Source organism: Notolepis coatsorum, assembly GCF_963971535.1.
Source record: "Notolepis coatsorum genome assembly, chromosome: 15".
Taxonomy (NCBI): domain Eukaryota; kingdom Metazoa; phylum Chordata; class Actinopteri; order Aulopiformes; family Paralepididae; genus Notolepis; species Notolepis coatsorum.
In genome coordinates, this window is record NC_140179.1 from 76,428,513 (window position 1) to 76,454,178 (window position 25,666).

Consider the following 25,666-nt stretch of genomic DNA (forward strand, 5'->3'; position numbering starts at 1 on the left):
CTATCATCTATTATAGTTCAAGTTTCTTTATTAGTTGTCATACAGAATACTTTTATATAAAATGCTTCTTTCTGTTTTGCTCCAGAGATTGTGCTAGATAAAAGATGATCACTATTATTTATCGTCATGATGATGTAGCCGAATAAGGAATAACATGACTGCAAAACATTTAATTTGCACCCGTCACTATTCTAATAAGTTTCGATTACGGTATAAATTGCAGAAACGCTCGTAATGGACACAGAAACGAAACTGAAACTGAACTTGTTCTGTAGCGACGTCTGTGTTGTTGACTCGCTCGAGATGTCTGGTGGTCAGGGATCTGCAAACTCATTTACCAAAGTATATTAATAACCGGGGCAACGTTTGTTCATTACTGCATTTGCGCAACATGGCAGGGCGTGATATGTGGTTCTATAGGCCATACTACATGTATGTTGGACGCTACTGTTCCAGACCTCCAGGTGCAGTATGGCTTCTCTGTATATACAGTAGTAGGCTATGACCAGTGAAGTGATGAGAGCCCATGCAGTAGCTTGCATGCTTGTTAGACACGCATATAAACCTCCTTTGTTTTTTGTTTATTTGCTCACATGTAATTTTAGCTATCTCATTTGTTAGCTTCATTATGCATTGTGTGTTGAGTACTGACATTTAATAATTTTGTTTAGCAACAATCATTGTTTTTGTATTTTTGTGTCAGGACCCCAGGAAGACTAGCTGGTTGTAATCAAATAAAATCATATGGGTTGAATGAATGAATGAAAACTTTATATAACAGATTGCAGAATGGGTACAATACAGTACGGCTCAATACATACAATTGTTAAGGGGATGCAGACCTGAGAAAGACGTGTGTCTTGTTTCCATCAGGGTCCCCCATTTTGTTGATAATTGTTGTGGTCCGTTACAGACATGATGAGAGGTCTCGTGAACTATGGTGTTACCTGCTGTCTGAATGCTCTACTACAGTCCTTTTCTGCAACCTGGGAACTGTTGGATCTGCTAGACAAGTAAGCCAGCAGGTCCCAGTATTGTCTACTAACCTGGCTATAATCCTCAATCGTTTTTTAAAGAGGCCTACACACTATTGTGAGATAAGATATGTCAGTATCATATTCTTATAATATACAATGTTTCCCATTTATTTGTGGTGATGCCAGCCTGAGAAAGGCAACATACACAGTTTACAGTTTACAAATGTAATCGTTGCAGGCCTGTTTGAATAAAGTCTGATCATGGGGATAAAAACACTGTTCATTAGGTGGAAACCAGCTGACGTTGGAAGGGAGTGGGACAGACATAATGTCCCTCTCCAGTTGAGAAGAGCTCTCCGGGCCATGCAGTGTGACCAGCCTTCGCCTGCTCCTCATCAAGACTTCCTACGTTGTCTGGATAACAACCACATTTCACGTACGAGTAGCCAACTGTCTCTACTGGAAAACAATATTATGAATCGTTCAGACTCAAGTTTCCTCCTCGGCATAGATGTGGTTGATTGATTGATTGAAAACTTTATTAACAGATTGCAGAATGGGTACTTGCAAATCTGGTATGTCATAAATGTATAGATGTAGCACTACTGTCTATCTGTATGTCATGTATGTCATATATGTTATGATGAATTGAAAATGGGGGACCCTGATGTAAATAAGACGAAAGTCTTTTTCTGGTCTGCATCCCCTTAACAATTGTATGTATTGAGCTGTACTGTACTGTACCCATTCTGCAATCTGTTAATAAAGTTATCAATCAATCAATCAATCAATACAATACAGTACGGCTCAATACAAACAACTGCTAAGAGGATGCAGACCAGAGAAAGACTTTTGTCTTGTTTACATCAGGGTCCTCCATGTTCAATTCATCAAGACATTTATGGAGAGACAGACTATACTTCAGGGGCTGGGGCTCAAATGAAGGAAGGGGAACACAACAATGTGTGGGCGGAGAGAGTCTCCATACAGTAGGACTGGACTTAACATAGAATGACAAAATTTTCTTCGCTATGCCAATTGTTACCACCAGTATAGCCAGTTTGTCCAATACTATTAAAAACATTTCTCAAAGAAGGTAAGGCCATCATCAATGCTGATATTTTCTTTTAATTTGTAGCTATTCGACTCTGGGGAGTAAAACTATAAGGATATGCAGACTGAAATTACAATGAATGACCATACAATTAATGACGCTTTTGCCAATCAGGGCAAAGCCCTCAGAGTATTGAGTCACCGCTGCCTTTCATCTTTGACTGAGAAATGCTGTGTCTGCCGATATCCACTTCTTACAACCTTATTACGACATATATACGTGTTGTTTTGCAGTTAATGTACAGCATGATGCGGACGAGGTGTTCCTCGCCGTTCTCAACTTTTTGCAGCAGCAGATGGATGACAAGACACAGGTCAGTTATGTATTGGCAGGTGATTCACACTTGTAACGGTCACAAATGTGCCTGTTGTATTTCTGTTGTTGTTGTTTGGTTGCAGTGCCGTGTTTGGTCACTGGGTGGCGCTCCATTGTTTGTGCCTAATGTAGCTAGTTTGGTTTGGTTTTATTTAACCTGAGCCAGTGATTTCACTTCCTGCTTCACCTGACGTCTGACAGCAGCGTCAACTATAGACCACCGCAACACTTCCGGGATTCTGAAATCGCGGAGGAGATAGCGGGGGGAGCATATGAATGAATGTGGATGAGAGCCGTGATGTAAGTGGTTGCAGCTACGGCTGTGGGGGTGCTAGAGACATGATCGAATAGACTTTTATGCGCCTGAGTCTCCTGAACACGGCGCGACCCATTCCTAATCGATCAGAACTAAATCGGCCGAGATCGAGTCCCTTTTCCAGCACCTACTCCCCATACACATGCACAGATTGTCAACGGAGTCTGGACGACGCGAGATGACGCACGAATGAATGTTGAATGTTCCATCAGAGCGGGGGAGCTTGTGGTGGTAGTGTGAGTGGCTACAGACCACTGCACTTAAATATAAACATTAGTCTACCTGGAGACTCAATGAGGTAATTGTAGATGTCGCCATAAGACGCGTCTGGCCATTTAGTGGGATAATTTTTTCATTATCCTGTTCATCCTTATTCATTCGTGCATCATCTCACGTTGTCCAGACTCCGTTGACAATCTGTGCATGTGTATGGGGAGTAGGTGCTGGAAAAGGGACTTGATCTCGGCCGATTTAGTTCTGATCGATAAGGAATGGGTCGCGCCGTGTTCAGGAAACTCAGGCGCATAAAAGTCTATTCGATCATGTCTCCAGCGCCCCCACAGCCGTAGCTGCAACCACTTACATCACGGTTCTCATCCACATTCATTCATTTGCTCCCTCACTATCTCCTCCCCGATTTCAATGTAACGCGGAAGTGCAGTGGTCTATGACGTCAAGCGTCAACTAGTTCTCTAGTAACGATGTGGCTAGTGTTTGTGATCACCATTTTATTTATATAGTTGTGTACATCGTATGGTAATAGTCCTCATGGCTGTGCAGAATCCCAGAAGAACAAACGTCTGGTGGGCTACTTGCTTAGCTATCCTGGTGCTATTGTTTTCGTTCTGACGAAAGTTGACGTCACACAGCCAGACACCGTTACACACTTCAATTATTTTTTGTTTTTGTTTTGTAAATCGTAAATATATCTTCAAAACATTAAAAAAATCTATTTAAATTGCTGAACGTGTCTGAAAAACAGCTACACAAATGAGTAAAACAGTACCATACAAATTTCTTTTCTATAATTGTATTGTACTACTTTCTTTCTATGTCCCCAGGCTCTCGATATCCAGAATCTGTACAAGATGTCACTCGAGACGCATCTTCTGTGTTCTGAGTGCACCTCCAGTCAGTCTGTGAGCAGCTACCTCCTCAGCCTCCCCCTTCACCTGAGGGAGGGACACAACTCATTGGTGGGGATTCTGACAATAATAATGTTTCATTTATTTATGTATCCATACATGGCAACTCAAGTGGTCAGTGGTCAGTTTCAGTGTAGTGTTTCCTACAGGCAGCCTGGGGGAATGTTAAGGATCAGAGTCTGATGTTACTTTATCAATCTTCACCTCCATGATCCAATTGCAGAGGGAGGCAGGGTTCGCAGAAGGTCCTTGAAGTGCTTAAAGTGCTTGATTAAAAAAAAATAAAAAATCAAGGCCTGGAATTCCTTGAAAACAGCAAAAAAAATTAACAAGGTGCTTAAAAAGTGATTGAAATTCAAATCAACCATTCACATTGAATGTTTTGTTCATCCATGATCAAATTGTTCTGAATCAAGAAATCATTATTTTTGTTTTGTTCTGTTTTTTTTTGTATTGATCTTTTTCCCCCTCCTTTTTCCTCCGATTTTCTCCCATCCCAATGTTAGTCGTTATGCCAATTCCCAATCCCCTTCATGGTCGCTGCGCACTTACCCCCCACAGTCGGTCTGGGAGAGTGGAGGCTACCACGTGCTTCCTCCGACACACGTCCAGCCAATCAACCGCTTCTTTTCACCTGGCAGCGCGGATTCTCACTGAGAGGGCGTAGCGTGTGGAAGGATCACACTATCCCACTTAGATCCTATCCGCGCTTAGCAGGCGCCTCGACCGAACTGTAGGAGTCGCTGTTTACAACGACCCGGACCCACCCCGCCAGCTTCTCCCACCCTCTAATACTGCCAATTGTATTAGTGTGAACGGCCAGCCAAGCTGGTGACAACCCCGGAGCTGTGAGCTGGATTCGCACAGGCGAATCCAGCCGCTCCGGGGTTGGTGACGAACGCAATCTCCGTTACGCCACCTGACTGCCCTATTTTTTTTTCTGTTTTAATCAAATCTGACGAGTCGCTGTCTTGCACGCTCCAACTGATTTTCCTCATTTTATTTGCGTGTGACACTCTAGCTTGCTCTAGCTGGCAAGCAGGCCAAGAAGATGCATTTAAAAGTGAATTGTAATCCTTCGAGTGATATCCTTGAAAATGAAAAAAACGGTGCTTGGAAAAGTCTGATGATGGTGCGGTCAAGGCTAGTCGCCGTCTGGTTAGCTCAGCAACGATTGTGCGTACCTTTTGTTATTGTGCTTATTTTTAGTACTTTTTTTATAGAAACAATGCTGGCATGGACGAAATATGATCGCCAGTCACTGATTGACTTAAACTCCGGCCTGAAAGATGGGTTTAACAACACTTTTTGCCAAAACTGGCCACCGGAGATTCGACACGACGACAACAACAAAGACAATGGCGGTGTGATCAAACGGAAACATAGAGGATGCAGAAGTGGAATTAAGAAGAGACTGAAAAGTTCTCCTTACCGGCCGGCGATCCCTTCAATTCTGCTGGCGAATGTCCGTTCGCTGGAGAATAAGATGGACGCTCTCCGAGCGAGGGTCCGCTTCGAACGAGACGTGAGGGATTGCAACATTATGTGCTTCACGGAGACATGGCTTAAAGCAACTACTCCGGAGTCCGGACCACATCATCTCTCCGTCGGATTCCTTCTCCGTCTTCCGAGCGTTCCGGACAGAAGAATCCGGTAAGAGCGTCTGCGGGGGGGTCTGTCTCCTGACCAACAACAACTGGGTCAGCCCCAAGGAAGTAAAAATAGTACTTTCCCGTTCATGCTCGCCGGACCTGGAACATCTGTCCATACAATGTCGCCCGTTTTACCTCCCCGAGAATTTACCGCCATTATCATGACAGCTGTGTACATTCCACCACAAGCGGATCTACAGGGACATCTAAACAAGCAACAGATCAAGCACCCAGACGCAGCAATGATCATAGCCGGCGACTTCAACCAGGCGAATCTGAAGAAAGTGATGCCAAACTTCTTCCAGCACATCGCTTGCACCACCAGGGGAGGAAATACGCTTGATCATTGTTACACCCCGTTTAGAACCGGTTACAAGGCAGTACCAGCCTTGTAACCGGTAGCTGGTTCAACAAGCACATCGGATCACAACGCCATCTTGCTTATCCCCACCTACCGGCTGAGATCACATGACTTCGGATCTTCCCGAACCAGAAACCGTGGGTTGACAATACTATCCGAGTGGCCCTGAATGCTCGCACCACTGCTTATAACCTAGGCAGAGCGTCAGGAAATATGGATGAGTATAAGGCTACAGTCTATACTCTGCGCAAGGCCGTAAAGCTTGCTAAGAGGACATATGCTGGCAAGATGGAGGCACAAATGGCCCAGAACAACACGAGGTTTATGGCGAGGACTACGGACGATAACTGACTACAAAGTCAGCGCCCCCTCAATCGGGAGTGCCGACGCCTCTCTCGCGGATCAACTCAACTCCTTTTACGCACGGTTCGGTGCAAACAGTGGCGACGCTAGCTCACCGGCTAACAACGTCACTGATGCATCGGCCGTCGTGGAGGGGGGGGGGCACTCTCTCATTGACGGAACACAGTGTGAGAAGAGCATTTAAGCAGCTGGCCCAGATGGGATAACAGGACGGATACTTAAGTCCTGTGCTAACCAGCCAGCCCCAGTGTTCACCACCATATTCAATCTATCCCTGGCTGAGTCCATGGTCCCTGCCTGCTTCAAGGTGTCCACTATAATCCCGGTACCAAAAAAATCCTCCCCAGCAGGTCTTAATGACTACAGACCTGTGGCACTCACCTCTGTGGTCATGCAATGTTTTGAGAGGCTGGTTAAGGATTACATTTGTGCCTCCCTCCCCAGTGATATGGACCCTTTGCAATTTGCATACAGGTCAAACAGGTCCACTGACGATGCGGTCTCTCAGGTACTTCACAACACCCTCTCTCACCTAGACAGCCAGAAGGGGGGCTATGTGAGACTGTTGTTCATTGACTATAGCTCAGTGTTCAACACCATAGTCCCCACCAGACTGGTGGACAAGCTGATCGAGCTGGGTCTGAGCTCCGCTCTGAGCGCCTGGATACTGGACTTTCTGAGTGAAAGGCCTCAGGCGGTCAGGGTGGGGGGTCAGACCTCCAACACCATCACCCTGAGTATCGGGTACCCCCAGGGCTGTGTTCTGAGCCCCCTGCTGTATTCACTCTCACACATGACTGTGTGGCCAGGTTCAGCTCCAACTCCATAGTGAAGTTTGCGGACGACACAGTGGTGGTGGGGCTGATCTCTGACAAAGACGAGAAGGCCTACCGGGAGGAGGTTGATGTACTGGCACGCTGGTGTCAGGACAACAGCCTGCTCCTGAACATTGGTAAAACCAAGGAGCTGATCGTGGATTTTAGGAGAACACAGCAGGGGACACACACACCACTGTGGATAAACGGGGCTACCGTGGACAGGGTGATCAGCTTTAAGTACCTGGGGGTCCACATCTCAGAGGACCTGACATGGACAACACACATAGACGCAGTCGTAAAAAAGGCGAAGCAGCGCCTCTACCACCTGAGACAGTTAAGGAAGTTCAGAGTATCGGGGAAGATACTCCAGTCCTTCTACTCCGGAGCTGTAGAGAGCATCTTGACTGGAAACATCACTGCCTGCCTGGTATGGAAACAGCAAGGCACAGGACAAGAAGGCCCTACAGAGAGTGGTGCGCTCAGCTGAGCGTACTACGGGTATTGCACTACCACCCCTGCAGGTCTTATATAACAAGAGGTGCAAATCCAGAGCCTGCAGAATAATGAAAGACCCTCACCACCCCAACAACAGCCTGTTCAAGCTGCTGCGGTCAGGCAAATGCCTGCGCACACCAGCAACTAGGACAGAGAGACTTCGGCTCAGCTTCTTCCCCCAGGCCATTAGAGTCTTGAACACTGAACTCTCCACACACAAGCACACATGAGCATACACACACACAACACACATACTGTATATACGCTCACACACTAACGGACACTTTAGCACGAACACACACATGCTGCACACGCTCACACTCAATGGTCACTTTACACAATGAAAAGGTCACTTCAATTTTTTTCTTTTTTTAAGAACGGGAGTGGTTTTTGTATGGTAAATAGATGGATATAGCAAGATAGCATAAGGATATATAGTATAACTGTATATTGTATAGTATTGTATAGTAGTGTACATAAGACCCAGTGCCTCATCCGTAGCTAACACTGTATTGCACTATCGCAGGACCTTAGCATGTCTTACCATGCTTTTTGTAAACTTTATGTACATTATACCTGTTATGTCTTATTCTATGTCTTATTCTTATTTTTATTACTTGTATTATTGCACAATCGCTGCGGGCATAACCACCCGCATTTCACTGTATGCTTGTATGCCGTGACAAATACAACTCTTGACTTGACTTGTACTTAAAAGTCCTTGAATTTCATTTTGCAATGTCTGTGGGAACCCTGGGGAGGTGTTTAACTGTAATGACCCGAGCTTGGTGACAAGCTTGGAGGGGACTATGCATGGTATTTATTTAATGATAAGCTGTAATGATCTCAATAATCAGCATCCTCACCTCCTGTCCAGCTGGGAGAGTGATGTGGAGCATCTGTTGGGCCAGCGTGGCTACATGAGTAGAGCTCCGGACTCATGATCGGAAGATCACCGGTTCGAGCCCCGGTCAAGGCTGTTGTTGGAAAGTGGTGTTGTTGTCCAGCAGGGGGCACTCTGTCCTCTGGACTAGTCAGTAACAATGCCCCTGTTACAGTGATAGGGACACCGTACAGCTGTGAGTGCCATCCTTCGGATGAGACGCTAAAGTGAGGTCCTGACTGAATTCGGTCGTTAAAGAACCCAGGACGTCTATCGTTAAGAGTAGGGGGTTCCCTGACGTTCCTGGCCAAATTCCCAATCAGGTCTCTGACATCAAGGCCACCTAATAATCCCTTCCCCTTAATTGGGTGATATCAATCCCTGTCTCCTGAGCCGTTCAGCCATTGTGTATATAGTGTGATGTGTGCCTGGTGCCAGTGTATGGCAGCCATTGAGCCTGCGTAGCCCAAGGTTGGGTGCTACAAGTGGTGGTCAAGGAGGCAATTTCCACCCTACATTGTGGGGAGCGCTTTGAGTGTCTAGAAAAGCGCTATTTAAATGTAATGAATTATTATTATTATTATTGGGGCGAGATGTAAATTGAAGTGGGTCCAGGGTGTCTGGGATGGTGGTATTGACCACTGACCAGCCTCTCAAAGTGATTCATGGGTAATGGGTGTGTGTGCAACAGTGCGATTCAGGCAGGTTACCTTGGTGCTCTTGGGGACAGGAGGAACAATGGTTGTGGTTTTAAAGCAGGTTAGGATTGCAGACTGGGAGTGTGACAGGGGCAGGTTTTAGATAAATACACCAATCTGATATTGCATTTGGGCGGCCAAAAAGAATGTATGGGGGAAACAATATATTAAACATGACAGCTTGATAATTTTCTCAACTCTGACGCTATGCCTAAAGCATTCCTATAATATTAATTATTTCAACCATTTCTTTCCTTTGTCCAGGAGGACTGCATGGTGTCCTTCTTTGAGACCCAGGAGCTAAAGGGCAGTAACAGATGCTATTGTGAAAGATGTGGAGAGAAGACTCCATTCAAGCAGGTGAATTCTAAGTCCCATGTGTGCCTTGTTAACTATTTTACACAGGTTACAGTGTCACAATTATAGCACCAGATCTAGTCTTGCTGATCAGTGAGGTTTAAAGTAGGGTTGCCGTGGTCATGTGAAATTTCCCATGACTAATAAACTCATGGCAACACCGGGATTACCGGTGACACTGGACATTTTACAAAATCAATATCTGTAGAGTACTTACTTAACTCTTTCTCTGCCAACAACGATTATATACGTTATTGGGCGCCATCCTTTGAACGCCCAATAAAAGTTTTTCCTTTTTTTCTATATTTTTATTCATTATTCATCCAGGGACCTTGGTGTTACCATAGGGAATGAGTCTGAGACCGCAAAAGTCCAATACCGCCGCCTGGTAGGATGCGGCCGGTATTGCACATCCTTTGAAACTCTGTGTATTGGGCTGTGCATCGATTATATTGGTCCGGGCGGACTTTTCTAGTAACCTGAACCTAGGGCTTCACCCGATCGCATTGAATCATTTTCATTTAGCTGTGGTGGGTTATGTCATGGGCCAAATGGACATACGATCTACCAGATGGCAATCAAATTATTGGAATATTCTTTTTGGAATCCCACCGGCCACAGGGAAGAGCAATTTAACGTAAATTTCAGCTTGATTGTGCCTTGTTTTCATAGCCATCGCCCTGATCAGCGTATGTTGTTGTACTAACGAATGCCGTTATTGACAATCAATTAATCAGAAACGACCCCCCCCTTTCATGCATTCATGATGGAACATAATACCGATCATATGCATTTGAATTTTTTATTGTAGCGTGTATAGGGACGAAATGCCAATGGATTTAGTATAATACATGTCGCAGGCTATTACTAGCCTCCCAGGAATTACCCTAAACCGCTCTAAAACCATACTTATATTCACCACGGTATAAAACGGGAATGTATGGATGGGAAAATTATTTCTTTTTCACATCTTGAACGATACTCGATGTCAAATGAGGGTGGAGGGGTGGGTGGGGGAAACTACAACTGTACAAGCAAAACTGTACATTGGAATATTGACGAAACCATACTTGGTTCCAAGAGGAGGGTCTTGTGTATTCTTGGGTTAGGTCATTTACTGTACATTGGAGGGGGTTGGGTTAGGACATTTACAGGGGCCAGTTTCGAATTGCAGTCTCCCGTAGGTGTTCTTTGAGAGTGGTTTTGAAAGTGGGTCAAACATACTGTTGCTGGTCTGGACTGGTCCTCTGAGCTCCTCTCCAGTCAAACATACTGTTGCTGGTCTGGACTGGTTCTCTGAGCTCCTCTCCAGTCAAACATACTGTTGCTGGTCTGGACTGGTCCTCTGAGCTCCTCTCCAGTCAAACATGCTGTTGCTGGTCTGGACTGGTCCTCTGAGCTCCTCTCCAGTCAAACATACTGTTGCTGGTCTGGACTGGTCCTCTGAGCTCCTCTCCAGTCAAACATGCTGTTGCTGGTCTGGACTGGTCCTCTGAGCTCCTCTCCAGTCAAACATGCTGTTGCTGGTCTGGACTGGTCCTCTGAGCTCCTCTCCAGTCGATCTGCTGCAAGGTTTGATCAGAAATATTTGGCACTTTTTGTAAGACCTGTTCAATGTATGCAACAATGCTTCACATCTATGACAAATTGACAATGTGAATCTTTATTTGTATAGCAAAACGTTTATTATTATTATTTATTATTGCTTGTAGTGTTAAGAATGGATTTATATTTGCTACATGTTGAACTAATCGTGATGGGTTGAACACTGTCGTAGTTGTATTGAGTAACTGCCAATGCATGTTTTCCTCTCTATATCAAGGATAACAGGTCAAGCCGTTATTTTTCCGTCCATGATCATTTTGGAATACATGTGGTACATTGAGTGTTTTTGGATTAGTCAAATAAACTAAATGAAAGAATCCATTCTCTTTTTAGCGTTTCAGACTTGACTCACTGCCCCCTATCTTGTGCATGCACCTGAAGAGATTTCGCAGTTCTCTGGGCCATACCAGGAAACTTGACTGCAGAGTGACTTTTCCAGAAACCTTTGACTTTGCGGAGGTCCTGGAAGAAGAATCTCTAACAGGGAATTTTGTCAAGGTATTTTAAACACTATATAGAGGTGCTGTCTTGTGTGTCTTACAAAGGTAAACGTCAGTCGGTGTGTGAATGTGTGAGTGAATGGGTGATGATGAGGCATAAGTTGTAAGCACTTTGGATAAAAGATGCTATATAAATGTAGTCCATTTATCCATTTATTTATTTTTATCAGTTCAGTTATTTTTTATTTCGGGTTTTGGACACATAACAATGGTCATTCCATAAAAATCGCCAATGTTTTACCAGCTGCTATTGCAGCATTGTCCGAAAAGGGCTAGGGAGAAGCACTAGGCTTGTCGGGCCCTACCCCTGAAATGTCTTTTCACAAAAGATAAAACAGAGACTCAGAAGAAGCTTCTATCCTCAGGCCATCAGAATGCTAAATGACTTCCGGTTTGATGTATCAGTGAGCAGACGTGCAAACGAGAGGCTCCGTCTAAAACTTCCTTTAAACCTTCCAAATCGAACAACCTAAACGTTTGGGACCACCTTGCATTTATACACTATTTGTACAAAAGTGCTGTGGTACAATGAGCAATACAAAGCAGAAACAACCGACTACTTCAACTCGTGCAATGACAATGAGCGCCACAGCTGCTAAGCTTGCAGAGGACAACATTGATGAGGCCGGGGAACTCCCAATCAATAAAAACGACCTGGAGGAACTACTCAGTAGACAACGTGATAGCTTCAAATCCGACATAGCAAGCTTGATACAACAATCAACAGAAACTCTGAAAAAGTCGGTGGATTCACTGGGACAACAGATGTCAACGTTCAAAATCAGGCTCGATAACACCGACGTGCTGGTGGGAGACAACTTCGGAAAAACTCACAAGATGGAAACCATTGTTGAAGGGCTGCGGTCCACAACCACGATGCTCCAGGACCGAGTGGATGATCTTGAGAACAGATCCAGGCGTTCCAATTCCAATGTACTATCCGTGCGGGCGTCTGTGATGAATTGAAAATGGGGGACCCTGGTGTAAACAAGACGAAAGTCTTTCTCTGGTCTGCATCCCCTTAACAATTGTGTGTATTGAGCTGTACTGTATTGTACCCATTCTGCAATCTGTTAATAAAGTTTTCAATCAATCAATCAATCAATGTGCGTGCGCGCATGTACACATGCGAACAAAAGGAATGATGTGGGTGTGGGTATGGATAGCGTATGGAGGGGTGGTGAGATGCTCAAGTGCTCGTCCTCTCCCCTCCCCCTTATTATCACTGCTAAGGTTATAATTATTAAGGATATTCAAATATGTTACTTGAGTACTATTATTTTGTATTAGAACAGGCGGATGTGTACGAATATACATATGTAGATATATGGGTATATATACAACTTAGATATACATTTGGATATAGTGATAATAATTTATTTATAAATAAATCTTGATTTTGTTGTTACTTACTCTATTTTGACTTCAATTTTTTATATATAATACCCCTTTTTTGTACTATTATTATTTATGTTTTCATTCCTATTTTATATTTTTTGTTAATGATATTATTATACATATATATATATATATATATATATATATATATATATATATATATATATATATATATATATATATATATATATATTCTCTTTTCTAATAGATTTTTTTATTTTATTATTATTTTTTATTATTATTATTATTATTATTATTATTATTATTATTATTATTATTATTATTATTATTATTATTATTGTTATTGTTATTGTTATTGTTATTGTTATTGTTATTATTATTATTATTATATATATATATATTTCTTTTTTATATATATAAATGTATTTGTATCTCTATTTTGTCTATCTGATATGGTAGTCCAATAGGGCTGCCATAGGCTATTCATTTGACTTTACCCTGTTTAGGGCCCCGTTCCCCGTACCTGGATAACTGAGTTAGCCGGATAACTTTCGGTTAAGTCTGACTTAAGCCGGACTTTCCGGCTCCCCGTACCTGGATTTTCCAAATCACCATGACAACAGATCCAAAAGTTTGAGCCTGGTCGAAAGCAGGGTTTAAGTTCAAGTTAGCCGGATCAACCATCGCCACGCCCCCGCAAAGAAGTGACAGCCCGTTTCCTGAAATTATTCCCACAGTCTACGATCTGCATTATACCATTCTGAATTACGTTTTTGTGCTCCATTCTTCCAGAGGGGGCTTTTGAAATGTAAAATAGACCCAAAATGCTGATACTAAATTCACTTTGTCCTAAATAATGCACGTTATATATACCGTGGCGCTCGCTCGGTGCGATGTACACATTATGACTTTGTGGTTATTTTAATTGTAACTGGGATTAAGATGTCTGATGAGATGCGCTGTTTGACGGATTTGAGAAATTGAATGAGCCGCTGACGTCACATTAATGAATGAGGATAAAGAAATAAAACTTCATTCAAAATAAAGAATATTCTAAACACGGGTCTCTCGTTCATTAATGTATAAACAATGAATTTATCCCATCTGGCACAGTGGCGCAGCGGTAGTGCTCAACCCTGCCAACCCAGCGACCGGTGTTCGAAACCCTGTGTTTCCAATATAATTTTTTTGAATATAATATTAATGATTATACGCCAAAGTAGCCTGGTTTTAAGTTAAAATATTATAAATCTACATGCATTGAGGATGTCATTCTTTATATAGCTCTCAACGTGCACCAAATTGAATTATTCCTATATTGCAAAAAGAAGGAAAAGACTAGGGTTTCGAACCCCGGTCGTCTGCGTGAAAGTCAAAAGAACAACCCGTTAGACCACAGTGGAGATAAGTAAAAGATCGACCACACATCAATCAATGGGCAAGAGAGCCGTATCGTAATTCTGTATAACAGTTTAACTAATTATTTTCGCTAGCAAGATCTCATTTGATTATTCAATCCAGCAGGCAAGTTTAAAGAAATATAATCTGATTGATTGAGGTAATGAGGGACTTAAAATGAGCCTAGATAACGCATTTAACTTGTCGGCGAGGCGATTGAGCCGTATTGCAATCTGTCAATAAAGTTTTAAATCAATTAATCAATCAATGCCGTTAGAGAATCAGGATCTCTGCCATCGATACGTGCTGGCTTTTCAACTGAATCGGCCGCGCGCATTTATCCTGGGTCTCAAGTCTGAATCGAATTAACGAGACTGAATCCACCTTCGAGGAACAGGAAAATCCCGGCTTCAAACATCGGGTTAACTGAAGCTGGATAATGACATCTTGATCGACTTAGTTGAACCAGGTACGGGGAACGGGGCCCTGGTTCCCTACCCAGGGAAGTGTAAATATGTGTATTATGTTCTCCGCAAGGAGTGTTTGGGTGGCAGGGAATTTGGGTGTTAGATCCTACAAGTTTGTTTGTGTTAGTTTTGTCTGTGTTAGTTATTTTATTTTATTTTTTTTGGTCTTTTTTCCCCTCCATTTTCCTCCGATTTTCTCCCATCCCAATGTTAGTCGTATGCCAATTCCCAGTCCCTTCCTGATCGCTGCGCACTTACCCCCCACAGTCAGATCATCTGGGAGAGTGGAGGCTACCACGTGCTTCCTCCGACACACGTCCAGCCAATCACCGCTTCTTTTCACCTGGCAGCGCGGATTCTCATTGAGAGGGCGTAGCGTGTGGGAGGACCACACTATCCCCCTCACGTCCAATCCGCGCTTAGCAGGCGCCCCGACCGAACTGTAGGAGTCGCTGTTTACAACGACCCGGACCCACCCCGCCAGCTTCTCCCACCCTCTGATACAGCCAATTGTATCAGTGCAGACGGCCAGCCAAGCTGGTGACAACCCCGGAGCTGTGAGCTGGATTCGAACAGGCGAATCGAGCTCACAGCTCCGGGGCTGGTGACGAACGCAATCTCCGCTCGGCCACCTAACCGCCTATTGTCTGTGTTAGTTCTGTCCTTTCTCCTCGCCTCCTTTCAACAAGATCCTATGCTACTTCATCACATACCCTGATATCTGAATATGGCTAATGCATCGAATAAGAGAGGAGCAAGTCTAAGATTTGTCTCTTGGAACGTCAAAGGCATCAATGGCCAAGTCAAGAAATTCATGGGAAAAGTAATAGCATGTTTACCTGATTTGAACTCACGGCTAGACAAATCTAATCCAAATAATGTCTCTCCCTCTAAAATGGCAAAATCAATTACATCATTTGTGACCCAAATAGGATGATGTGGACACATGGTGTTTTTTTTATCCGAGTAAAAAACACTTTTCTTTCTACTCTCAGGTCCATAAAACATTCTCTAGAATTGATTATTTCTATATTGATAATTATTTCATTCCGGCTGTCAATAATACAGAATACTCAACTATAGTGATATCGGATCATGCTCCATTGTTACTGGACATCGCATTCTCACTACTACAAAAATCACGCCCCCCTTGGAGGCTGGACTGCACATTGTTAAGTGATGATGGATTCTGTCAAACAATATCCAAGGTGATTGACGAATTCCTTATAACCAATAACCATGACAGCATATCCCCATCCCTACTCTGGGAGACTTTAAAGGCAGTAGTTAGAGGAGAGATTATATCCTACTCTGCAAGACAAAACAAACTGAGAAAACAAAAACAGGAACAGCTCATGGAAAGTATTGCAAAATTTGACAGAAAATTATCAGTATCCCCAACCCCTGAATTAGACAAGGAAAGACAAAATCTCCAAATGGAATATAATTTACTTTCAACTCGTGAGACTGAAAAACGACTTTTAAGATCACGTGGGTCTTTCTACGAACATGGGGAAAAGGCAGGACGCCTTTTGGCACACCAAATTAAGAGTAGATCGACATCCCAACAAATTGAACAAATAAGGACTCCCTCCGGAGAACTCACAGTCATCCCATCTCTTATTAATGAGACCTTTAAAGCATTCTACTCCGAGCTTTATACCTCACAAACCCCTGCGGATGATACAGACATGACAAGGTTTCTTGACAACCTGGAATTCCCATCCATAACCCACACGCAAGCGAGCGAATTAGACCAACCTCTAGAACCTGGTCATGTAGCAGACTCGATTGGACTGATACAAAGTGGCAAGGCCCCTGGACCAGATGGCTATCCAATAAAGTTCTATAAAAAATTCATAGATAAATTAACCCCCCTCCTGTTAAAAATGTTCAATCACTCTCTGGACCAAGGGGCTCTGCCTCCAACTCTCACTGAGGCCTCAATAACCTTGCTATTAAAACCGGGTAAAGAACAATCTGACTGCAGCTCCTACCACCCTATCTCCCTTTTAAATGCAGACTATAAAATTCTAGCAAAAACACTAGCCATGCGGCTAGATTCGGTTATGCCAGGTATCATATCATTAGACCAAACAGGGTTTATGAAAAACCGTAACTCCTTCTCTAATATCCAGCGCCTTTTAAATATTCTTCATTCTCCTGCATACGGTGAGACACCAGAGGTGGTGGTCTCCTTGGATGCGGAGAAAGCATTTGATAGGGTGGAGTGGGGGTATCTGCTAGAGCAGTGGTTCCCAAAGTCGGGGTCGCGACCCAAAGGTGGGCCGCGAGCAGCCACGGGTGGGCCGCGAGATGATTTAAAAAAAATAAAAAAAAATAAAAAAAAAATGTTTTTTTTTTTTTTTTTTTTTTTTTCAGGCCACTGAACTTAGAAGCAGGCCAGGACAGTGTTTCTAGTTGTATTCTAAAATTCTATTCTATTGTATTCTAAAATGTGACTATATGGTTTTATATTAACTTAATAAATAAACAAAAACGAAAAATCTACTTATTTCAACGAACATTTCAAACTAAATAACAGATTATGCACATAAAACGCTGAAAACAACTGAAGCAACAATAGTATTTTAATGAGGCTATTATTATTATCATTATTATTTTGCAACAAGTTAGCCCTCTCATAAATAGCACATATAAATGAATAACTAACTTGAACTAACTTAATAGGATTGAAGTGATATTTGGCTTAAAAAATCGGTCGCCTGGCAAAAAAAAAAAAAAAAAAAAAAGCCAGACGATGTGCATTGGGCCGCGGCTCTCTGACGCCTTATTTTCTGGGCCCCGGCCTGAAAAGTTTGGGAACCCCTGTGCTAGAGGTCCTTAATAGGTTTCGTATGGGTCCCAAATTTATTTCTTGGATAACACTTTTATACTCGGCACCTAAAGCATCTGTGAGTACTAATGGGATGATATCCCAGTACTTCACTCTTGGTAGAGGTACCCGCCAGGGATGTCCTCTGAGTCCTTTGCTATTTGCCGTAGCAATCGAACCTTTATCTATTGCGCTCAAATCCGCCAACTCCAATCAAGGAATCTTTAGATATGGTTCGGAACATATACTCTCTTGTATGCAGATGACTTATTATTATTCATTTCTGATCCACTGTCTACCATCCCTCAGACTATCGGACTGCTGAATAGATTCTGAACCTTTTCAGGTTACAAACTTAACTTTTCAAAGAGTGAATGCTTCCCAGTGAATAATCTAGCCTTACAGATCCCTGAAAAGCAATTCCCCTTTAAGATATCTAAAGACAGTTTTTATTTTTTTAATTTATTGATCTTTTTCCCCCTCCATTTTCCTCCGATTTTTCTCCCATCCCAATGTTAGTCGTATGCCAATTCCCAATCCCCTTCCTGGTCGCTGCGCACTTACCCCCCACAGTCAGATCATCTGGGAGAGTGGAGGCTATCACGTGCTTCCTCCGACACACGTCCAGCCAATCAACCGCTTCTTTTCACCTGGCAGCGCGGATCCTCCCTGAGAGGGCGTAGCGTGTGGAAGGATCACACTATCCCACTCAGGTCCTATCCGCGCTTAGCAGGCGCCCCGACCGAACTGTAGGAGTCGCTGTTTACAACGACCCGGACCCACCCCGCCAGCTTCTCCCACCCTCTAATGCAGCAAATTGTATTAGTGTGAACGGCCAGCCAAGCTGGTGACAACCCCGGAGCTGTGAGCTGAGCTCACAGCTCCGGGGTTGGTGACGAACGCAATCTCCGCTACGCCACCTAACCGCCCCATCTAAAGACAGTTTTAAGTATTTGGGAGTGAACATATGTCGTAAATTTTCAGACCTTATCAAGAATAATTTCTTACCCCTAATAGCCAAGCTTAAATTAGACCTGGAGAGATGGAATAGCTTACATATAACTATTGCGGGGAGGGTAAACTGCATAAAAATGAATGTGCTTCCACGTTTTCTATACCTTTTTCAATCCCTTCCAGTCTTCTTACCCAAATCCTTTTTTACTAAAGTAAATGCACTGATTTCCCATTTTATATGGGGAGGCAAGCCCCCCAGAATCAAAAGAGGCCTAGAGAGGGTGGGGGATTGGCACTCCCTGATATAAGAAACTACTATTGTCGTATATGTTATTTGATACTATCTTGTCTAGCACAGTCTCTGGAGCGTAACAGTAAGAAGCATTTTTTATGAAAGTATTCTGTACTTCTGTATGACAACTATTAAAGAAACTTGAAACTTGAAACTATTGGGCAGCCAACATCCACAAGATGATTTTATGGACCCAAGAACCGGCACTGAGTTGGTGTGAATCTGAAGCAGGATCCTGTCAGTCTACCTCACTATTGGCTCTGCTCTCATCTGAATTGCCAATCCGGCCGACCAAATCTTCAAGAAACCCAATTGTTGTATCGACTTTGAAAATATGGCTTCAATTCAGGCGCGCCTCTGGACTCCTTGGGTTCTCCAGCCACAGCTCCATTTGCAACAACCACCTCTTTATCCCTCCCCACACTGATGCAGCCTTTTTGACCTGGCAAAGGTCAGGCCTAGTTAGAGTGAGGGACCTATACACCAATAAGGTTTTCTGTAGTTTTAGTGATCTGTGTGAAAAATTTGGCCTCCCGAGATCTAATTTATTCCGATACTTTCAAGTTCGAAACTGGGTTAAACAACATAATACCTCCTTCCCTATTATCTCCAACTCAATAATTGACACAATTCTGGACATCCCCACAAATCAAAAAGGTCTTATATCAAGGATTTACACCCTGATCTCCCGTAACACAGAAACATGTCTTGATAAAATCAAAGAGGACTGGGAAAAGGAATGGGGTGATGCTATAGATGAGAATATTTGGAATGGAGTATTGGCCAGAGTAAATGATAGTACATCCTGTTCCAGGCTCAATCTGATGCAATTTAAGGTGGTCCATCGCATCTACTTCACAAACTCTAAACTCGCCAAAATATATCCGAATATTACAGACTCTTGTAATAGATGTCACATAAAGGCCACTTTAAATTAGTATAACAACAGGAACAGTGTATTGCACTACTAAAGCTACCTAGCATGTCCTATATGCTCTGTAAATACTATGTACAGATACCGAGATGGCACACCATGTTACCTGTTTATTGCACTGTTGTTTTTATTGGATTCTATTATATGTTGTACCACTGTATTTTATTGGATTCTATTATATGTTGTACCACTGTATTGCACATCGTCGTGGGCAAGACCAGCCGCATTTCATTGTATACCTGTATGCCGTGACAATTAAAACTCTTGACTTGACTCTTGACTTGACTTGACTTGACATGTCCCCAGCAAATATGACGCACATGTTTTGGTCTTGTCCCCGCCTACACAGCTTCTGGACAGCTATTTTCAAACACCTCGCAGAGGCTTTCGACATGGAGCTAACTCCCAGTGCAGAAATAGCCATCTTTGGAGTCTTACCAAGACCGGATCACCAAAGGGTTAGGAGAAGAACAATAGATAGAATTGCCTTTGCATCCCTACTAGCACGCAGAAGGATCTTGCTAGAGTGGAAATCACCAGCAGCCCCCAACACACTAACTTTAAACAAACAACTCACTGCAGCACCCACTTTAGAACACCTAAACACACTTTACATTTATTGGTAAATAATTTGCACTACAACCCATACCTCATTACACCTTACTGTAAATTGTACCTAAATTGTACCTCATCCCATTTCTGCATTGTACTGTATAGTATATTGTATTGTAACTCTTTACTCGTTACTTTTCTACTCTGCATTGTACATTGTATATATGTATATATTGAACACTTTTGTCTACGTACTTGACTTCTATTTTATACTTACTATACTTATTTTATACTTATCTATTTTTATCTAGCACAATCTCTGGAGCAAAACAGAAAGAAGCATTTTATATAAAAGTATTCTGTACTTATTCTGAAACTTGAGATACTGCGGTTTACCTTTGTAGGGCATAGTTAGGATATCTGAAGATGTGCTGCCTGTCATCAAATAAATATATATTTTTATAAACTTTCTATTTTGAAGAGTGTTCTCAGTAATGATCTTTCTGTCCTATGTCAGGAAGGCTCCGGGTATACCTTGTATACAGTCATAGTACACAGTGGTTCCGCCATGTTTGGCCACTACACAGCCTATGTTCGTCACAAGAGCGACCACAGCTGGTACTATGCGAATGATAGCCACGTACAGAAGGTAGGCATCTTGAGCGAAGGAGCAGCTAAATCAATCTGCATTCCTACACCACGATACAGTCTTTGGTTCATAGTAGCCGACCTCTGTCCCTGAAGGGTTTGTTGTTAAAAGATGGTTTCAAATAAAACTGTTTTTAAATAATTACTACTACTGTTTTTCATAATTGTTATGAATTAACATTTTGGTATGAATTACGCGAAGTATCCATGTCAAGCCGCGGCACGCTTTGAAGTGGTTATACTAAAAGGTTCTGTATACATTTATTTTATTTTTATTTTAGCTAAGGAAGTATTCTTAAACAAACCTTTATTTGCTGTTGTATATTATTGCTTGATTAAGTGTGTCTACTTTGAATTACCTACATAGAAACATATAGTTTCTGCCTTTTAAGTGTCATTACCTTACTCATTTCATATTTTTTTAATATATATATATATATATATATATATATATATATATATATATATATATATATATATATATATTTTTTTTTTAATACTATTATGTTCGATTGCTGGTTGCTTAGCCATATATGGCAGAATCTCTAAATTCCTTCTGTTTTTACAGCCATATATTTTACTGTTTTTTATTATATTTTTTTTATCCACTTTTTCTCCTTCTTTTTCTGTTTTTCTCCCATCGCATGTGCCCCCCACTGGTCAGTCGTAGGAGGGTTGAAGAATCTATCGCATGTCCTCTCCGATACATGCAGGGTCAGCCAGCCACTTCTTTTCACCTGCCAGCGCGGACTCTCATTGGCGAGGTGTAACGTGTGGGAGGCTCACACTACCCTCACCATCTCCCTTCCTCGCTGTGCAGGCGCCCTGACCGACCTGTAGGAGTCGCTGTTTACAACGACCAGATTACCCACCCATCGACTCCCCTCCCGCTGACTCTGCCAATTGAGTCAGTATGACGGCCGGCCCAAGCCGGAGGCAACGCTGACAGCCGGATTCGATACCGGTGTCTCACGCGTTGGTGACGAGCGCTTAGACCGCTGCGCCACCCAGCCGCCTACTTACTGTTTGTTTTTGGTAAACTTGTAAGATTTGTATACATCTTCTCCCATGTGGACATCCAGGTCAGCTGGGAACATGTACAGACGACATACGGAGGAGGGCCTGGGCAACGTTCTGGGTAAATGCTCAACATGAACAACATTTGACTACCGTTTTACTTTTAATAATGACCCAAAATATTGACAGTCTGACGCAATGATGTTTGATCCCCCAGAGACACGGCCTACATGCTGCTGTACAGAAGGGATGCGAGAGAAGAAGGAGAGGAACCACAGCGCTCCTCTGATCCGATGGAGACGGACGGAGACATAGGGCGTCAGAGATAAGGAACGCTACTATCGTGGTCACAATCGCACCCGTACGATTCCATTACGATTCCAGTACGATTCCATTACATCGTCATCGCGGACGATCTTGGTTGGAAAACAACGGGTGATGCTAATTAAATGACGACTGTGGCCAAAGAATCAGCGGTGTTGATCAGAATCAGAATCTGAATCTGAAAGGTCTTTATTTGCCAAGTAGTTTTCACACACAAGGAATTTGCTTTGGTCGTTTTCGGTGCGACATTAGCGGACAGACATCAACAGACAGATAATACAATAAAGAGGGGGAGTAAAATAAACTGAAATATGAACTAAGTTGAGCACAATAGAATATAATATAATTATGAAATAAAATATAGGCCAGGGCTGTACACTGTAAATAAAGAGGTTGAATAATATTAAATGGGATATAAACTAAATTAAATGTAGCACAATAGGATATAGTACAATAAAGATAAAATAGGAATATGTTTTAATGTACAGGGTGGTGTTATTTATGGTTTTTATACAGTGGAATCTTACTTTGACTTAACGCAAAAGATTTTATACATTACAAATCTGTGTTTCTTAAAATATGCGTTAGAACTCGGCACCAAAAAATTAGTTATGGGACTGCCTCTAGTTCTAGTAGGTCCCCACATAATATGATTTCCAGTACTTTTGAATGAACTTACTTGGGTCCTATAGGACAAGAGCACATTTCTTAAATTTGGGTTCTTAGTTGAAAGAAAAAAGTGGGATGTGGCGCATGGATTCAGCCCCTGATTTGCCAGGTACTAGTCCCGCCTTCTTTAGAATAATCTTTGTGATTCAGAGTCTGGTCCTGCTGCCCTGACTGGTGCTTTATCTGGTCGGAAGTTCAATACGGGCCAATCAGTGTCTGTTACTAGGCAGAGTCTTCTTATACCTATATATATACCAAAAGACTGGAACAATCAGACGGCATCACATTTGTCAGGCTCAAGCTTATTCTCCTCATATTTTCAAAGTGCTGTAAAATCCTAACCGTAATGACTACAAAACGTACATTTTGTGCAGCTAAAAATGACATAATCTGAGTACAGTACAGTGCCACTTCCCTATTAAATTACCTACATCATTTATGAGGAATTGTTGGCACAGGAGTTGTTGCTAACAACAAGAGGACCTTATTGTACAGGTAGCAGTGATGAGCGTGAGACACTTCATCATGAACCCTGCATCATTACAAAAGGAGGAATAAAACTGTGGTTAAATGTGCCGATACCGGTAAATGATATGGGCATTTGATATAGTGCTGCCCTGAATTGTCAAGAAAGATTCCTGGAAAAGTCCTGTTAAATGATTTCAGAATCAGAAAGGTCTTTATTTGCCAAGTAGTTTTCACATACAAGGAATTTGCTTTGGTCGTTTTCGGTGCAACATTAGCGGACAGACATTAACAGACAGATAATACAATAAAGAGGTGGAGTATGATAAAATGAAATATGAACTAAGTTGAGCACAATAGAATATAATATAATTTTTTTTTGATCCACTTTTTTTTCTATATTTTCTCCCATCCCAATTTCGTATCATCCAATTCAACCCTCCCCTGTCACGAACGCTGTTTCTTGCCTCCCACAAGCCGGCTGCAATGTGGACTAAGTCATACATAGCACAAGTCCCCTCCGGTACTTGAGGTAACAGCAGTCGCATCTTTTCACCTGCGCAGCTCGATCTCTCAGTGGCGAGGAGTAACGCGTGGGAGGCTCACGCTGCCCCCGACACTTCCTGATTCTACTGCGCAGGCGCACCAACCGACCTGTAGGAGTCGCTGTCCACAACGCCCGATCCCCACCCATCAGTTTCCCACCCCCTAATACGGCCAATGTGTATTAGTATGAACGACCAGCTAAACTGAAAGCAATGTGGAGCGCTGGGCTCGAACAGGCGAGCCCAGCGTCTCCGCATTCGTGGCGAGCGCCTTGCCCACTACGCCACGTAGCCGCCCAGAATATAATATAATTATGAAATTAAATAGAATATAGGCCAGGGCTGTACAACTGTAAATAAAGAGGTTGAATAATATTAAATGGGATATATACTAAATTAAATATAGCACAATAGAATATAGTACAATAAAGACAAAATAGGAATAGCAACATGCCAGGGCTGTGCAATTGGGCAGTTATGTGCAAAGAGTATGACACAGGGATGTGATGAGAACAGCACCACCGCTAGAGACAGGACATGGAAATGAAGAGGTCGAATTATAATTGTGACTTCTGCACTTTATGGTGGTGAGAGTTTTTCTTTGTGGTGGTGGTGTCTGTGAGCACTGGAGGTGAACAGGTGATTAATGTTTAAATGAGTTGGAGGGGTTCAGGTGGCATGCTTTTCTATTTGGCACAGTTGACTCGACTCTTCTGGAATATATTATTATGTGAATTGATATGGTCCAAAAACAGATAGTGTGTAGGTGTGACTTCCTCTTGTATATGTATTATTTATGTATTTGTCTTGTTTAGTTATGTGGTTTGTGGTCTGTTTGCTTTGTTTTTGTGTTGTTTTTTTCTGGCTCAGTTATCCTGTGACATGAAAAATAAATATTTGAATAAATAAATGATTGATTACCCCCCTCCAAAAAAGGGTCTGTTGACCAGAACAATAACATCTGCATTTGTTGCAGACTGGAAGCACGAAGTCAGATTGAATGAAGTTATACAGAATGAGCCTTCAGGCAAAGGTGGGGGTGGAGGGGGCGGTAGCATGTCATCTGTTTCCTGGCCACTAGGTGGAGGTAAAGACTCAAAACGGCGATGACTCGCGCCCTCTTGAGACCACACACATTGTGGAACCAGTGAATGTAGCTGGGGGGGGGGGGGGGGGGGGGTTGAAGATAATGCTTAGCTTGGAGATATTCAGTGTTTTGGGGGAAATACGCCATTGACTCTCCCAGGGTTCCCTTTTCCTGACACTGGTGGTGGTGTTGGCGGGGAATGTATGTTTCGCTGAACCATTCATTCATTCTTTTGTTTTCTTTTTGCAAATCAAAGCAGTAGAACCCTCTAGTAGCCTATCTTGTGTTATTTAATTTTTTTACCCTCCACAATCATTACAATCTCATTACAAAGTATTTTAACTGCATTGGTATTGTCGTGGAATATATTATCATGTTCTTATAGATCTCTGTTGAGATATCATGTTATACAGCTTGACTTTCAGTGTGACCAGGTTGACTGGTTAATGTGTGTATGTCTCTTTAAGAAGACTCCAATGGACTGATATCTCGCCAGCCATAACTTCTTTGTTGTTGTTCC

General features: G+C 42.6%; 1 protein-coding gene across 1 annotated transcript; it reads left to right on the forward strand.

Annotated features, from left to right (window-relative positions):
- Window positions 1-291: 291 nt before the first annotated feature.
- Window positions 292-25,153, forward strand: usp18 (ubiquitin specific peptidase 18). Its single transcript, XM_084330330.1, has 10 exons — window positions 292-464; window positions 914-1,013; window positions 1,265-1,413; window positions 2,325-2,404; window positions 3,784-3,918; window positions 9,402-9,497; window positions 11,433-11,597; window positions 20,909-21,040; window positions 22,122-22,177; window positions 22,274-25,153. Exons 1-10 carry the CDS (start codon window positions 392-394, stop codon window positions 22,383-22,385), a joined length of 1,098 nt encoding a protein of 365 aa, XP_084186456.1. The 5' UTR covers window positions 292-391; the 3' UTR covers window positions 22,386-25,153.
- The last annotated feature ends 513 nt before the right edge of the window (window positions 25,154-25,666 follow it).